The sequence below is a fragment of the Lolium rigidum genome, chromosome 4, assembly GCF_022539505.1.
Source record: "Lolium rigidum isolate FL_2022 chromosome 4, APGP_CSIRO_Lrig_0.1, whole genome shotgun sequence".
NCBI classification, from domain to species: domain Eukaryota; kingdom Viridiplantae; phylum Streptophyta; class Magnoliopsida; order Poales; family Poaceae; genus Lolium; species Lolium rigidum.
Genome location: NC_061511.1, coordinates 273,656,610 through 273,672,335, shown reverse-complemented (window position 1 = coordinate 273,672,335; position 15,726 = coordinate 273,656,610). Strand labels below are relative to the sequence as shown.

General features: G+C 44.8%; 1 protein-coding gene and 1 long non-coding RNA gene across 2 annotated transcripts; both read left to right on the top strand.

The window, feature by feature from the left end:
• Positions 1–6,182: 6,182 nt before the first annotated feature.
• On the top strand, positions 6,183–8,908 carry LOC124650610 (signal peptidase complex catalytic subunit SEC11A-like). Its single transcript, XM_047190128.1, has 8 exons — positions 6,183–6,345; positions 6,920–7,032; positions 7,560–7,631; positions 7,746–7,781; positions 7,885–7,930; positions 8,098–8,185; positions 8,280–8,337; positions 8,611–8,908. Exons 1-8 carry the CDS (start codon positions 6,267–6,269, stop codon positions 8,659–8,661), a joined length of 543 nt encoding a protein of 180 aa, XP_047046084.1. The 5' UTR covers positions 6,183–6,266; the 3' UTR covers positions 8,662–8,908.
• A 3,702-nt stretch (positions 8,909–12,610) lies between these two features.
• Positions 12,611–13,312, top strand: LOC124708126. Its single transcript, XR_007005050.1, has 3 exons — positions 12,611–12,712; positions 12,904–13,003; positions 13,131–13,312. It is a non-coding gene; the product is annotated as an uncharacterized LOC124708126 (long non-coding RNA).
• The last annotated feature ends 2,414 nt before the right edge of the window (positions 13,313–15,726 follow it).

Genomic DNA, 15,726 nt, shown 5'->3' with positions numbered 1-15,726 from the left:
GTCCCTCCGGCCCTCCGCCCCATCATGTGGACGAATTTGCCTGTTCCGCACCGTCGACGAAGTATCTCTCCGCTCCGCCGTCGACGAAGCATCTCTCTGCTCCGCCCTCCACCTCGGAGTCAAAGCTTTGGAGCCTCGAGCGAGACCACGGCTCTGTCGCTCCGGCGCCGGCAAGTTCCTGGCAACCGCGTCCCCTTGCGATGAGCTCCTCCTACCAGCTATATGTGGCTCAGATGGTCTCACCAGACAATGGTGCAAGATGCGGGACAAGGACCGACTGGGGTCGGAGATCGGACTAGTCGCGGCAGTGAGGCGCTGCCTGGTTCGTGGCGGCGAGCCGCCCAACTAAAGAGGTAGCGCATACAATGGCGCCGGTCATATCTCTTGCTGTCCATGAGATTCATAGCCATCAATCCCATCATCATGCCCATGATTACTTGAAGAATTCATCAGCGACTACAGCTGATTGCTGCTTTGTTCAATTGGAGCATGTGTATGAAGTTACGATTCCTGGGTTGTTCAATTGGAATTTGCCTGTGCTGATTTGATTGGGTTCAACCTTCGGTTTCTATTTGCATCAGCAGGAGATTGGATTTTGGCGGGCACTGTATATTCTGTGGATGTCTTCCCGCAAGATGGGATCAGTGATCTCCTATTTTTTGTTTACTTTTGTTGGTGTGCTTGTATTACGGAAGGATTCGTATATGAGAGGGGGCTGTGTCGTCGTTTTTTTACGGAACAACATGAGCTGAGGGTTGGGGGAGTAGGTTCCGCTCGATGCCGTCCAAGACTGATGCCGCACGGATGGTCGCACGAGACGGGCACAGGCAAGCCCCGTCTCCTCTATAGTGGTTTAATATCATAGGTGTAGTAACATAGAATGTTATATTATTACTTTGTAGACTCATTCTTCTTTGGAATGTGTGATGTGATGGTAGTAGCTAGTTACCACTATCATCTCTTTCCTCAATAAATGATATGCCATGTCATCAAAATGCTTAGTTGGCATTGCATGTTGTTGTTACTCACCACTATGAGTAGTCTTAGGTTGTCCATAGTGGTAAGTACCATGTAGTAGTATCATACATATGATACTTTTGTATGATACTATCTCTATAGTGGATAATATCATGAAGTGGTATCATAGTCATGCTATATTTAAGCTCTGTTTGGATGTTCGTATTGGCAGACTTGGCATTGCATTCGGTGTAATATCAACATCCTAGGATATCTATAATATCTATAAAGTTCATCCCTACTAAAATAAATTTAATGTTTGCAAGCTGAAATCCTATGCAGCCACATCACCCCTATTATTTCTATCCGTCAGATTTGAAATCTGTGGTGTCCAGTTCCCTCGGATTGCAACCCATGCTAGACCCTGGAGCAATTTGTGTTCGCCAGGTCTCTCTCGACAAAAAAAGAGGAACATTACTTCCGTCAACATGCAACGGTGCTGCTGCCTTTTGCTCTGCACCAGTATTTAATCCAGTCCCATTGTCTTCTCTGTAGTGCGTTGTCATCTCCTCCATATCACGTATTTAGTTGTCCTGACCAAAGAGAAAATTCCACTGTGTGTAGGAGCACAATGGCCAGAAACACTAGCGGTTCGGTTTCCATTGTTGCAATGGTTCCTGCTGCAATTAATTTTGGTGTCTCCTCTGATTTTGGTGTCTCCTCTAATGCTGTAGTTTTTAACTCCGATGCTCTCCTCCTGCTCTAATCTCCCTTTGGGTGTCTATAGATAATCCTTCGCCCCTCCAAATCGATGCATAGTTGTTGCAGTCGTCTTCCTTCTACACGAGTTGATTACGTCTGCTTCATGTTGCTGAAGCAACTCGCCGCAGTTATCCTCAAGGAAGATGATGGCCTTCGCACTGAACATAAGTGCCCTGCATGGTAGTTATGTATTTCCTCAACGTTTAGGTCTGTGTCAAACCTGGTTGGATATGCTTCGTTCATAACATCACGAATTGTGGTTGTCGAGACTCGAGAACACACCAGGATGCCATCGTGGCTGGTCATCTCAGCAAATTTGGGGCCTATGAGATCTCATTAACCCAACCATGTATTTATGAGTCTCTGATATTTCCATAGGTACATGCTCTCTTCCCTTTTGGTTTGTTCAAGTAGCAAATTATAAATAATTATTACTTGGAAGCGATTATCCTATTTAGCTCGGACTTACCATATCAGTTTTCTTTCGTTGAGACAACCGAATGCTTTAGCAAGTACCTTCTCACATGCTGACATTGCCTGAGCACAGTCAGCTTTGATGTTTCTTAATTTAGATAGCTACCCAAGTAGATGTATTTGTTTTGTAGGTTGGCATTTGTTCCAGATACCACAAAATGATCGTACGAAGCTGGACTATATAATTGATTCTTTTGCTACGTACCAGATGTACTATTAGTAGCTAAATGGAATTTTAACAAAGGTGCCTTCTGTCAGATTTGGTTTCGATGTGTTGCTTCACTTCCTACAGAAAATAGAAGGTCATCTTATATCTTAGTAATTCGACGTAGCCATATATGTATTGGCAGCTTGAAAAAATAATAACTTGGGTAACGTGGAATTGTTGTGACCAGGCCCTGTACAAATTGGCATCTGAACCGACAATATCCAGTTCCTTGCAAAAGAAAAAGGATGGCTATGCCGGTCATGGCAACTAAATTCTTTACAAATTGACTTTTTTTTGTCAATCTCCCATTATTCATTTGCTGCTCTTATATTTTTGGTTTCTTCTATTATGCAAGCCTATAGGTTATATAGGTTGTATGGCATGCCAACGCCCCCCATAAACACACTTCATCCTTTTTTTTTTGCTATATATGAGTATCATTTAGAAAAACCAGAACCAATTCCCGAAGCAACGCGCGAGGTATCCACTAGTTCTATATATAATCACACTCTGGAACACTTTTACAAGATATTCTTTAGATATTACTGTCTAGAACTAAGTCCCGAGATATTTCATAGACACTAAGTGGACATAAAGATAATTAATTAATACATTTATGCGGCACAACTAAGCCGAAAATAAGTGTGATTTTCTTTCTTAGATCTAGGGGGATCCGGTTGAATGAAATGTTGCTCTAGCAATCAATTTTATAAACTAATATTGTATAAAAAGACATAATGATGGCAATGCTCAAACATTTTCTATCTGACACGAGGGTATTTGTAATGACATGTTTTATGTACTTGTAAGAAGAACCTTGTGTTTTTTAATTTGTACCACTTTTGTGTGGTTACTTTGCTAGGATAATAGAACATATCTAGTTCACCAACATCATAGGTTAATTAAATGGTCTACGAGAAGTAAACATGTTTAGTATAAAAAAGGTGAAAATCATATGAGTTGCTTCGTTAATAATTAACATCACTTAATGTATAACACAAAAACACCGTCGATGTCTATCACGACCGGTACTTATTTGCCTTGGAGTGACCACGCATGAGGGCCCAACAATTCTGTGGGAGACTAGGAAAATGAAACAAGTGGAATGACCATCTTGCACTTCTCTAGCATCGTAACTTAAATACGACTTTACCCTTTGAGTTGTTTTAGAAGAAACGATTTAAATTGTGTAATGCCAAATTTGCCCCTAGGGACAAATTTTATTACTACAAGACTAAGCTAGTATTTCAGATCTACATCGTAGAATCGAGCATGTTGGATGGCGCGGGTTCCATTGATGTACCGTAAACATTACTCAGTACTAATTAACATTTACTAAAACCTCTTTTTTAGAATTCTTTACTTTTTCTGCGATGAAATCAGAAAAAAAACTAGGTGCACATCAACTCATGTAGAAATGAAATATAACTTTACAATCATGCTTTTTTTTCCAGATTCTATGCTTTTTATCTTACTAAACGAAGATGACCTTAGTGTTATAGGTGAGTGCTTTCATAGACCCCAAGAGCGAAGGGTTATGTTGAGCAGAACACAAGGATAACCTAGATTAATCCGCGATGAGGGGCATTATCGACTTTTTAGCCTCAATTCGGGGGTACTCAAAAGCCTGATCCAGAATCCGCAGGACCCGTTTAACCGAGGGGGTTCACGTATCACCGTGAGAATACGTACGCACCCGTACCTCGTCCGCGTACACGCCCGTACCTCTTCCGCGTAGACACGGGTCCACACGCACGGCTCCAAAGACATGGGTCCACACACACTCGCAAACTCTAAAAGTGTCCTCATATTTTAACCTCACTCGGCCTCATCCCCTTCCCACCATCCACATTTCTGGCAAAAAGCAGAGGAGACAACAAACCCTAGCCCTAGCTTGAACCCACCCTCTCCCCACTCCCATTTCGTGTCGTTGAAGCTCCGAAGCATAGATCCGGCGATGGACAACTACATGGCGGCGGATGGTGCTGGTTTGGAGGGCGGAGCGGGAGCGGTTGCTGATGGTTTGGTCGGCGGCGCGGGTGCGGTGGCGGATGGTGATGGTTTGCTCGGCGGAGCTGGAGCGGCTGGTGCTAGTTTGGTCGGCGGCGCGGGTTTGGTCGGCGGCGCGGTTGCGGTGGTGGCTGGTGCTTGTTGACATGGAGATCAATACCAATATCTCTGTTTGGATGTCTAGATATTTGGTACCCTAGCTAAATGCCAAAACCTGTTTAGATGGTCAAAATGATGTATTGCATTTGTATGGGAGTATGATCATTATACATATTTGCAAAAGATTTCTTGTGAAAGTTTTGAATATATGCGAATGATTATATGACATAACAATTAAGAAAATACAGATATATATATATATATATATATAAATTTTCACATAATCTTTTAAGTTAAAAAACAAGAAATAGAGTGAATATAAATTCAACAAGTACTTTCTTAGATCAGGTTGCAAACGTCTTTTCTTCCTACTCCTGGCCTACAACCCGCGACTGTTGCATCAATAAGATTGAAAATGAGAGGAACTTCATAGAGAACTGGGAACAGGAGGGCGGACTCAAAGGCCGGCCTTGGCAATCAGAGGGGCGGGAAGGGGATCTGATTAACCTGCGTGCGATGCCGGATGGTTGGGATCGAGCTTTCCTCGTAGAGAAGCTGTGAGGGCGGGTCGATTCAGCAGGGGAAACGGAGGGCAAGGTCGAGTGAAGGGCGGGGAATGCGGGTAGTCACTAGGGGACGCCGAGGAAAGGGTTGGGTGGAGAGACATACCGACATGCGCCGTACGATTCGGAAGGGAGGCCGTCGCTAGGTTGGGGCGAGCTGGATTGGGAAAGAGTCTCATGTGCGAGTTCTCAAATTCCAAGCGATATCTACCTCTGGGGCTCGACCTCTCTCCACAATAATTGGGCCGGTCAATATTCAACCTAAATATCTGGCCCCAATGTCTAGTACAACCAAACAACTCAAACTGAGGTATTCAGGCGATGGATGTTCCAATATCCAGTGCCAAGCCTCAATACAAACATCCAAACACTGCCATATTGCTTTTGAGAATCTTAATGTAAATCTGTGCACAAGATTTATTCGGTATTAACTTTTCTCGTGATATACGTTATGATACAATATCCACCGATGTTACTCTAATATTCTCTCACCTCCTTAATTAGCTGCCACATCGGTATTTTTGTGGGACCAGCATGCATGATACTAGCTAAGGTACTAACACTATAGCTAGCCTTAAAAAAAGAGTTGTGAGAAAAAAGTGCCTCAATTCTACACAAACCAATAAAAACAAGGTCGAATGTATGCCGAAATTCCAATAGTGTAGGGACATAAAAGAACCTACATAAGGGCAATGCCATGATGTGGAGGAAAGAGAAAGTCAAAAAAAGACTTTGCCTCTAAAAGATGATCTTTTATTTATGATATCTGATTATGATATATTTATGATATCTGATTATAAAAGATAAGACTAAAAAATAACCTATTGTACAATATATTTTACTATCATATCTAGACTAGACTACATGACATAATTAAGATAAGATGATTTTATCACCATTGCATATGCCCTAACTTTCGATCCAGATCAAAGGTGCAGAAACATAATCGCTGAGACGCAATGAGCCGAGCGCATTAACACCAAGCTTGGCTATCCGTCCGATCCACATCAAACGATCCGAAATAGGATCTCTGACGTGTAGCAGCCATGGCGGCCAGAAGCTTAATATCCAGCATCCGTGGGGTCCTGTCTGAAAAAAGGAGACGAAAAAACGCAGACCAGTCTCAATTCCAATCTTCCCAGTCGTGAGTTCGCCGCCCCTACGAAGAAGATTTCCGCCGACGGCCGGTTGAGATGGGGTTCATCGGCGACCAGGTGGAGTCGATACGCTCGATGCAGGTGCGCCAGGTGCTCTCGCAGATCATCAGCCTAGGTGACGCCCGCTCCCCTTTCTCTTCTCATCTCCTCCGATTTAGTTTTCCCGATCTTCCTTTTGCAAGTATTTCCTGACGTATTTTGCGCTCAGATTGGTGGGATCCGGGGTTAGGGGTCTGCCGTGCGAAAAATTTAGGGTTTTTGGTGTGGAAGGCGCGGTTTTGTTCAGTGGTTTTCGGTTGCCAGATCGAGGCAGAGAGGATCTAAAATATTGACTAGGTTCATGATTTGATCAGCGATGAGCTTTGTTAAGCTGTTCTTTTGGTAGGATCACATGGACTGAAATGTACAAGAGCGACTGAATCGCATGTGACGGCCTTAGAGAAGTGAATTGGGAATTTTTCAGCTCGTGTTGTTTCACTCTACTAGCTAGTTATTACTTGTGATACTAATGCTAATCCTTGCTTGTAAAGTTTGTATTATAAAGTCGTAATATCCATGAAAGAAGAGAACTTGGTTTATCACTATTCATTTTTGTTAGTTATGTTGGGTTTTTTTTCTGCACGTTTATATGTTGATCGTTGGTTGCAACAGTGGTCTCATAGGGAAGTTTAAAATGTTCCTTATGGCAGGTATGATTGTTACCTCGGCATTGATCATATGGAAGGGATTGATGGTCGCAACTGGGAGTGAGTCTCCAGTGGTGGTGGTTCTTTCTGGTAGCATGGAGCCTGGATTTAAAAGGGTTTGTTACCTACTTACGCTGTTACACAATACAAGAATCACCCTAAATCCGTACGCTTATCTAATTATTAGATGCTTGAGATGCGTGTGGATACCCTCTAATGCGACTTGCTCCTTTTAGGACAGACAAGAAATTTGAACTAAAATCTTTTCTAACCGAAGGGATTGAGTATTATAATTAGGGGTATAGAACCCTCAAGTGGCCATTTGTTTCTTTGGTAATTTGTAGTTTATATGTGACCAATCTCAATATCCGTCGTTGCACATGCAACACATAAACCGTACTATTCCCATTACCTTTCTGATAAGAAATTAAGATTACAAACATATCTGGGATCCTTTGGTTTGTAAGTGAGATGTATCCAAAAAATTTCAATTGAGATTACCAGTTGTGGATCTACATTATTGCATGTCGTGCTTTCACTTTTTCGTTCGTAGTCCAATATCGTTTTTGCACCCTGTAGGCTATAACGTGGTGTGTTCATTTGCACTAATGTACCCATGTGTCTAATTATATGTATCTTGCAGGGTGATATTCTGTTTTTAACCATGAGCAATGAACCTATCCGCACTGGAGAAATAGTTGTTTTTAACATTGATGTAAGTCCTACTTAATTTTTTGTACAGAGTACTATATTTCTTTGTGTTGTGTGCTTCTACTTAATTATCAGGACATCAATTCATTCTTTTTTACTTGGACATTTATTTGTATAGGGACGTGAAATTCCAATTGTTCACCGTGTGATCAAGGTAATAAATTTTGAACTCATCATATGACATCAGTTGCCTTGTTTATATTAGATGTATATGTCCATTCCGTGCTTTGTTTGAGTTTACTTTCCTCTCTGAATAGGTTCATGAACGCCAAGAAAGTGCAGAAGTTGATATCCTCACGAAAGGTATCTAACATTTTTTGTTTGAGCACCATAAGTTTTTCTTCAGTAATTACAAGGCCGACTATCCAAGTAGTTTGCGCATCCTGGCAATTATAGTAAAGAGATAGCAATTTATATTTAAAGTGGGTGCCACTGCATTGCTGCATCTTAACTGCTGAACTGCATTCCAGGTGATAATAATTTTGGGGATGACCGACTTCTGTATGCACAAGGGCAGCTTTGGCTTCAGAAGCATCACATTATGGGGCGGGCTGTAGGGTGAGTATCCATGACATTTGTATCAAAGTCACATATCTGTGTCATGCTAATGAAAAATAATTCAGCTGGCATTACCTTTTTGTTACGTGAACAGGTATCTTCCATATGTTGGCTGGGTTACAATTGTGATGACTGAGAAGCCGATCATTAAGGTACGTTTGTTCCTTTTAATTGAGTATATACTGACTGGCCTGGTGGTGGAACAATGGTTATCCTAGTCTACGTGAAGTAACTTTTCCAGGAGATGTTAATAGAACCCTCGTGCGAATTGAGCTATGTTTCAGAACAGAGGAAAACCCATTCACTTGTTTTCTAATGGAACATATGAAATTGAAAAAAGCAATCCTACTGTACTACCTCATAGTATATTTTTTCCTGAGTTGGAGCATTGCTGAAATGCTAATATGTGATGCCTCTTGCTGCAGTACCTTCTGATTGGCGCACTGGGCCTGCTTGTCATAACATCGAAAGAGTGAAGATGTCAACCTTAGCACATAGTTTGATCTTGTAGTGCAAACGTAATTGAGGGTAGAAGTTCTGTTGTACTGTCTACCGTGTACTGAATGAAAGATGTCTTTTTTAAATCTTGGAGGTATGTATCTGCCCTGCCCAGCCGGGTGTTATGCGACACCCATCTTCTGATGGCGTTAACTAATGATTCCAAATGCACTGGATAAAATATCCAGGTGTCCCGTTGGGCCAAATGCCTTATGGTTCCAAGTACTCTTGCTCCATCTGGTCGTTCAGATGCCCAAATTGAGCTGAGAATTTGGGAACTGGAAATTGGTTTTCCAAATATCTGCTGTTTGGGAGTATATGCCGGCTAAGAACATGCAATTTATTCTCCTCATCTCCTGGAAGTGTGTGTTGCCCGATTAATATGTGGACATTTGAAGTTGGATGCTGAGCAGGAAGATATATCAACTTTCCCCTTGCAGTCAGGATGGAAATTTCACCACTTTCTTTTGCTGTTTTGTGCCTCAGGCCCTGGCAAAATCGTGCTCTCTATGTATCCAGTCGCCATACATCAGCTTCTTTTCTACCAAATCTCTTCTTTTTAATCCATACACATGTAACCCTGATCCTTTGTTAGATGTCGGTAGATGAGAATGATTGACTACGCAGAGGACAGGGACAATATTTGACCTGTGTACCAATGTTTCTGATGCTTGTGTTTCTGGTGAAGGATAAGACGCTGTGCGCGTTGAACATCAGGTGTAGAGAAGCTAAACTGCTGAAGTCTGGGAATCCGATGCCTCCCAACTAGGGGCGGCCGTATTTTGTCCACGGCAAGAAAGGTTAGGGCATGCGCGACGCATTTTATTGTCCGCGAGCGTCCGTTTGCGTCGCGCCGCGGACGCTAAAATGTCCGTTTTTATCTGCGCGCCCGTTTGCGTCTGGGGGTGGTTCCAGCGGGGTGACGTATTTTTTTTTCTTATTTTTTTCCTCTTCTCCATTTAAACATAGTTTCAAATATTTCTTATTTTTTTCCTCTTCTCCATTTAAATATAGTTTCAAATATTATTGGAACATGATTTTACACAAGCTAATACATAGTTTGGAACATGGTTTACACAAACTAATACATAGTTTGAACCATGGTTGACACAAATAAAACATTGCAAAACGAGGAAACTAGTTGTGTTGATTTCCGTATGTTCGCTGCTAAGAAAGAACATTCGAGGGCACACCAGGCACCCAAACTGGAAAATCCAGCTGGTAACGGTGGCCAAACCTTGACTACTGGCTTCATCTGGCCCGTAGCCATATTCTCTACAAAGAAAGAACACTCTAAGATCTAACTATCGGTGTCCGAGCCGGATTCGCCGGTGTGGTAGTGCTTGCGGCACGCTGTGTCGTCGAACACCTTCACAATCATCTCGCCATCACCCTCGTAGAGGAAGGTGAGCTGGCAGCCGGGCTCGAGCTCGAGGTCGTGGGCGAACTTGTCCCACCCCGTGTGCAGGTACATCTTGCCCTGCCCGTCGAACAAGACCTCCACATTCCACCGGCAGAAGTTGCAGTTGGCCTCCCGTAGCTGCAACTGCGCCGGCTCGACGTCGACGAACTCGGCGAACTTGTCCGGGAGCCGCTTGATGCCGAGCGGATCGTCGTCGATGCGGAGGAGGAACTCGAAGCAGCGGTCTTCGTGCGAAGACGAGGAGGGCGCAGGCGACGGCGACCGTGGTGTCGTAGCTGCTCCACCACGGCGGATCCTGCCCCGGCCCCGGCCCCGGGGCGCCCAGGGCCGCGGCCTCGACCGCCTCGCTGGCCACCAGGTCCGGCCATGGACTTCCTCGCGGGCCTGGCTGCGTCGCAGGAAGAGCTAGGCGGCGCTACGGCGGAGCTTGTGGCGGCTAGGGTTTGCTTGGAGGAGTGGATGAGGAAGAAGAAGGTGCGTCCTCTTTATATAGGCCGGAGGCGGGAGACGGCCGCGGGACGCGTGGCGTCGCCATTAACTTCGTTGGCGGAGGTGGGCGGCGGCCGCTCGGCAGCCGAGGCATCGCCATTAACGTGGCGTAGACTGCCGAAGCGACGCAGCGGCGCCAGTCGCTGGCGCGCCTGAGAAGACGCATCGACGCATGGTCGCTGCCAGGCGGGCCCGACGAAACGTCCGCCAGACGCGAGCGGACACTTTCGGCGTCCGCGCAGCATCCGCAGAGACGCATCCGAGGCGCATATTTGGGTCAGGTTTGCGTCGCCGCGGACAGCCCGATCACTTTGCGTCGTCTCACTGGAGGAGGACCTAGACGCATTTCCGGTCACGACGGACGAAATCGGTCGCTCAGCATCCATTTGCGTCGCCCCGCTGGAGATGCTCTTATGCCATTTTGTTAGCACGTGTTTCGACTTTGTCATTCTCTGAATGGATCCAAAGTTCTCTGGCGCAGTCTACTGGCTTGACAGTTTGCATTCGAAGCATCCCAAGTTCTCCAAAAGAGCAAGAACCTTAAAACAGCTCATACGCGGGACGCCGGTGTTGCATGTAGCACGCCGTTCACGAAGATATGACCATTCTGCGCCACGTGCTGGCCAATACGCTTCAAAAAAGGAACGGAACTATGGACCAGTGGCAAGAGTAAGGTTGTTTGTTCTCACTTATCCCGCTTCAGTTCATAACCCAAAGGCATAAAATCTGACTCCATTTTCTAATTTCTAATCTGAATGCAAAAAAAATTTTTTTACAGAAAACAACTCAATCAACTTGCCTATTTCTGTGGGAGTGTTTAGGGCATAGGTGGCTCAAAATTTTAAAAGTTACAATCAATTATGTCACTTATATTGTTGAAAAGCGCAATTGAACAAAATAAGCATTGTAACTATTAACAATAAATAAAATGAAAAATATGTAAAAGGGTGCAGTTGTATTACAAAAAAAGAAGTTAAACTGAATAACTGAAAAGCGACTATAACTGGAAAAAAAAATCATTGAAACTTCACAAAATGTTCCTGAAACTTCAAAATATTAGACCCATACATTTTTAGCAATTCCATGTCTTTGTTTCCTGCAAAAGTAACATAGGGAACTATAAGACACCACTAGGAGACCAAGCCGCCGCCTCCCCTTCCAGCCACTGCCGCATCCTAGCCAAGCAAAGCCCGTGCGGGGTAGGATGGCGATGGCGTGGATTCCCTCCGTCGTGGCCTGGAGGCATGGCTGTGGCGGCATATCTCGAGCAGGCGTGTGATGATGGACGCGCACACGGAGATGGCGTTGTGTAGCGTCGTGGTGGCGTGGACAACATGAACGACGAAGATTTTGTGGATTTTTACCAGAAGAAGATTGCTTGGCGATTCGATTGAGGCGGCGGCTTCTGTAGCGTGTGCATGAGGTACTCGCTAAGAGTCTGCTGGACCGAATGAGCGCTCTTGTTTCGCTTAAAGGGTATCTCGGGGTATGCGATGTTCCCTGCTCCTAGTTCATGTGGGATATTCGTGTTTTGAGGGTGCAAGCTCCTGTTGCATGTTTTTTACTCATTGTCCGATATGTAGGTGTTGTGTGGTGGCTTTAGATTTTCTGATGTATGATCTTTATCAATTATTTGTTGAATAAAATTAATAAAAAAAGGACGTATGCATCGATTGATATAGAGGTTAGGGCTTTGCCTCCATCTATAAAAATAAACTTGCTAGATTATTTTCAACAGTTAACCAGCGTTGCCGACAATAGTCTGGCTTTTCGTTTTCGTCAGAACATGCCGCTGTATTTCGACTAGAGTTTTCCACCAGCAACAAAGGCAGATTCGATCTGCAAATTAATCGATGAAGCATCTCAAATTCCATTTTTGTCGGCCAAAAGAATCCTGAAACAAATATCTTGCATATAGTAGTACGTACGCGCCCATACATGCACGGCGGCCGCTCGCCCTGGCTAGCTATATATACCATGACGATGTCGCTTCTTCTCTTCCCATATGACCAAATCACGAACGGGCAGCGAGTACTCAGACAAATTCCCAAAGTGTAACTGAGTTTGTATAAGTTGAAGCATGGAGGGCAACCGCACTGACCTGCAGCCACCACCAGGTAATTAAACATTGTCTGATCGGATAACTGCTAGTAATCTAGTATACAACACTGCTGTTAGTTATTCCTGTTTGCTCTTAATTTAACTGAATGTTGGCCAGCAGTGTTGTTAGATTTTTCTTTCCCCAGATTCTACTACTCCTGTTGTGGTCAACTTTTTCTTGCTAACCCGGTTCGATTTCGTCCATCAGGCTACCCAACGATTGTGGACTCAGTGCCAAGCTGCGACGACTCGCCACGCCGAGGACGAACAAGACCACGCGGCCGGAAAACTAGTTTTCTCGATGCATGGTACGTAAGTATGCAGTACACAAAGTCACACCTTGTTTTTGTATATTAACTTTACACGTTCAACTAGTCCCATAATATTGCTGTAAAGTCTGCCACTAAATGTTGCCTGATGCTGCATGCTTTTCAGTGTTGCCGCACTGTGCTGCTGCTGGCTGTGCGACCTGTGCTGCGTTTAATTGGATCGGAGGGCAACGAAACAAGCTCTTTTTGTACGAGCTTATCCAGATCATCCACATGATGTTGCGTCATCTAAAGAGAACGATGATTAGTTATACCGCAAGTTGATTTGTACTGCATACTTATACTACTACATAGCTTATTACTATGTCTTTGATCCTTATCTTGTTTGTAATGCCATACATGTATCTTCGAAACGACCCCAATTTTATTAAGACTGGCTGAGTCGAGTTGGATGATAGTACAAAATTGATTAACTATGCATAGGATTGTTTGTAGAGCATCATGAGCATCATTATCTTTCTTCAGTAATTATGGGGGATGTAGGATTTTTCTTTTCTTACGGACCAGTAAGAGACATCATCAAGTTAGAGCACACTATAGGAGAGACCTTAGGGCAGTCCCAGAATGTAAGGTTATTATCGAACTATGTTTGGCCTTCCAAGCGACGATTGAATCGAGCATCTATTGTCACTTATTACTCTCTATACCTATCAAGGCTCCGACACCCACTACCACTAGTACCGAGGAACACTAAGGACATCCCTCTATGGAAACGGTATGGGCATGGCCCACGGTTAAAGAGGTCATTCGGACGGAGCAACTCGCGCCCCGAGCAACATCGACAACGGGCAAAAAATAAAAGCTAGTTTTCTATATTTACGCAACGGTTATCCTAGTGGGACCGTTTGCGATTTTGATCTCAATGGCTTCGGAGATTCACGAGGACCCATTGGCAATGAATATGGATGTGAATGTGTTCGCAATTTCTGTGCTCGATTCCCACGAAAATCTGTATGTGTTCTCACTAATAAAATGTGAACTCGTTCACATATTCTACGACTACTCCAAAATTACCGCACAATCCTCCTCTTTGTCCCACAATTCTCGCAAAGAACACCAAATATAATCCTCCTCCCTTCCAATCCAATGACGCTTCTAGTACCTAACTCCTAGGTTTACACCTAGGAAGAACAAGGCATGGACTTCTTGGCCACATTCACCCACCATGCATCACACGTTGAGATGTAGATCCGCTACGTCAAGGAGAAGTTCCTCAATACCGCACCGGTCAAGTGTGTCGGCGTGGGTTGCGAGTTCTCTGATGCACCAAGGAATGTCATGCAGAAGAAACTTCCATACGAGTAGAGGCAACGCGCCGCCGTCCTTTAACTCTCTGTGGCACATGAGTGTCTCTTCTTTCAGACCTATCACCCCGATCTAGTGCCATCGCTTCCAAGGGAGTTTTTTTTATGGATGAAGAGATCATGTTCTGCGGCGTGGCTGTTGAGACACTAGTCGAAACAGGCCTTGCGTCAGGCCTCTTTAGTCCCGGCCGTGTCCTGGGCCGGGACTAAAGGCCTAACCACATCGCCCCGAATCCGTCTAAACGTACGACACCCATTGGTCCCGGTTCGTTAGGAACCATTTGTCCCGGTTTGTATCCCAAACCGGGACTAAAGGGTTTTGCGGCCCACTGCGCCTGCCGGCACCCCCTTTAGTCCCGGCTGGTGACACGATCCGGGACATGAAGTAAAATGGTTCATTCCCGCGGAAGCCGGTCGTCATCACCATTACTAGCGCGGAAATCAATCGTCACGCGCCGCGGCCACGGGAATTTGGGTCGCCGGCGCCGGCGGCCAGCCACGGGAATTGATCACCCAGTGGTTGGCCTATTCATCTTCATCTTCCTTACCTTTATATGCTTCACATCTCCTCCACCATTGACACACATTTCTTCACATCTCTATCATCCTCTACCAAAAAGCTCTCTCCCCGTCGACGTTCCGGCCCCAATGGAGCACCTCGCGCGCGCCCCGGATCCTCGATCTCGGATATACTACCTCATGTCCGAAGGGATGTCTTTCAAGATCACGGTCACCTCTCCTTGCATCAAGGGTGGAGAAGTGGATCCACGCTGTCAAGTGGGACTTTCTCGACGCCACATGCATCAAGTGCGTCGGCTTGGACTGCGAGTTCACCAACCCTCGCGAGGGTGATCAGCGCGCCGCCGTCCTTCAACTCTCGGTCGTGACCGAGAATTTTGTCTTCCAGATTTGTTGGGCTGATGAAGTGCCACAAGTTCTCAAGAAGTTTGTGCAGGACAAGACCATCAGATTCTGTGGCGCGGCTATCGGCGAAGATGTGGAAATGCTGAGTCCCTACGGTATTGATATTACTTCTGAGTTCGACCTCCAAAAGATACCCCCGATCCCCACCAAAAATGCCATTCCGAGTCTGTATGATCTGACAAATTCTATCATTGGGACAAATCTTGAGAAGAAGAGGAAGAAGAACAAGAAGAAGGACGCCGCGGAAGAAAAAGAAGATGAACTAATTTTTGGATGGGCCAATGTTTCATTGAGCTACGAGCAAGTGCACTATGCCGCTCTACACACTCGCCTGGACTTCGAGATGACTAGGAGGTATTGGAGGCTAGTTGGCTACAATAGACATGTTGATCGTCTCAATATTTAAAGATGAGGAGTAGATGGTGGTGTGGTGTGTGGTGTGTGTGTCTTCTATATTTGTATGAACTATGAATC

Bases quoted from the DNA above. Each gene is read 5' to 3' on its own strand.
- LOC124650610 (XM_047190128.1), top strand. From the start codon at position 6,267: ATGGGGTTCATCGGCGACCAGGTGGAGTCGATACGCTCGATGCAGGTG. The intron at 7,632-7,745 runs GTAAGTCCTACT...TTATTTGTATAG, and splicing joins TAGTTGTTTTTAACATTGAT to GGACGTGAAATTCCAATTGT. The intron at 7,931-8,097 runs GTATCTAACATT...ACTGCATTCCAG, and splicing joins AGTTGATATCCTCACGAAAG to GTGATAATAATTTTGGGGAT.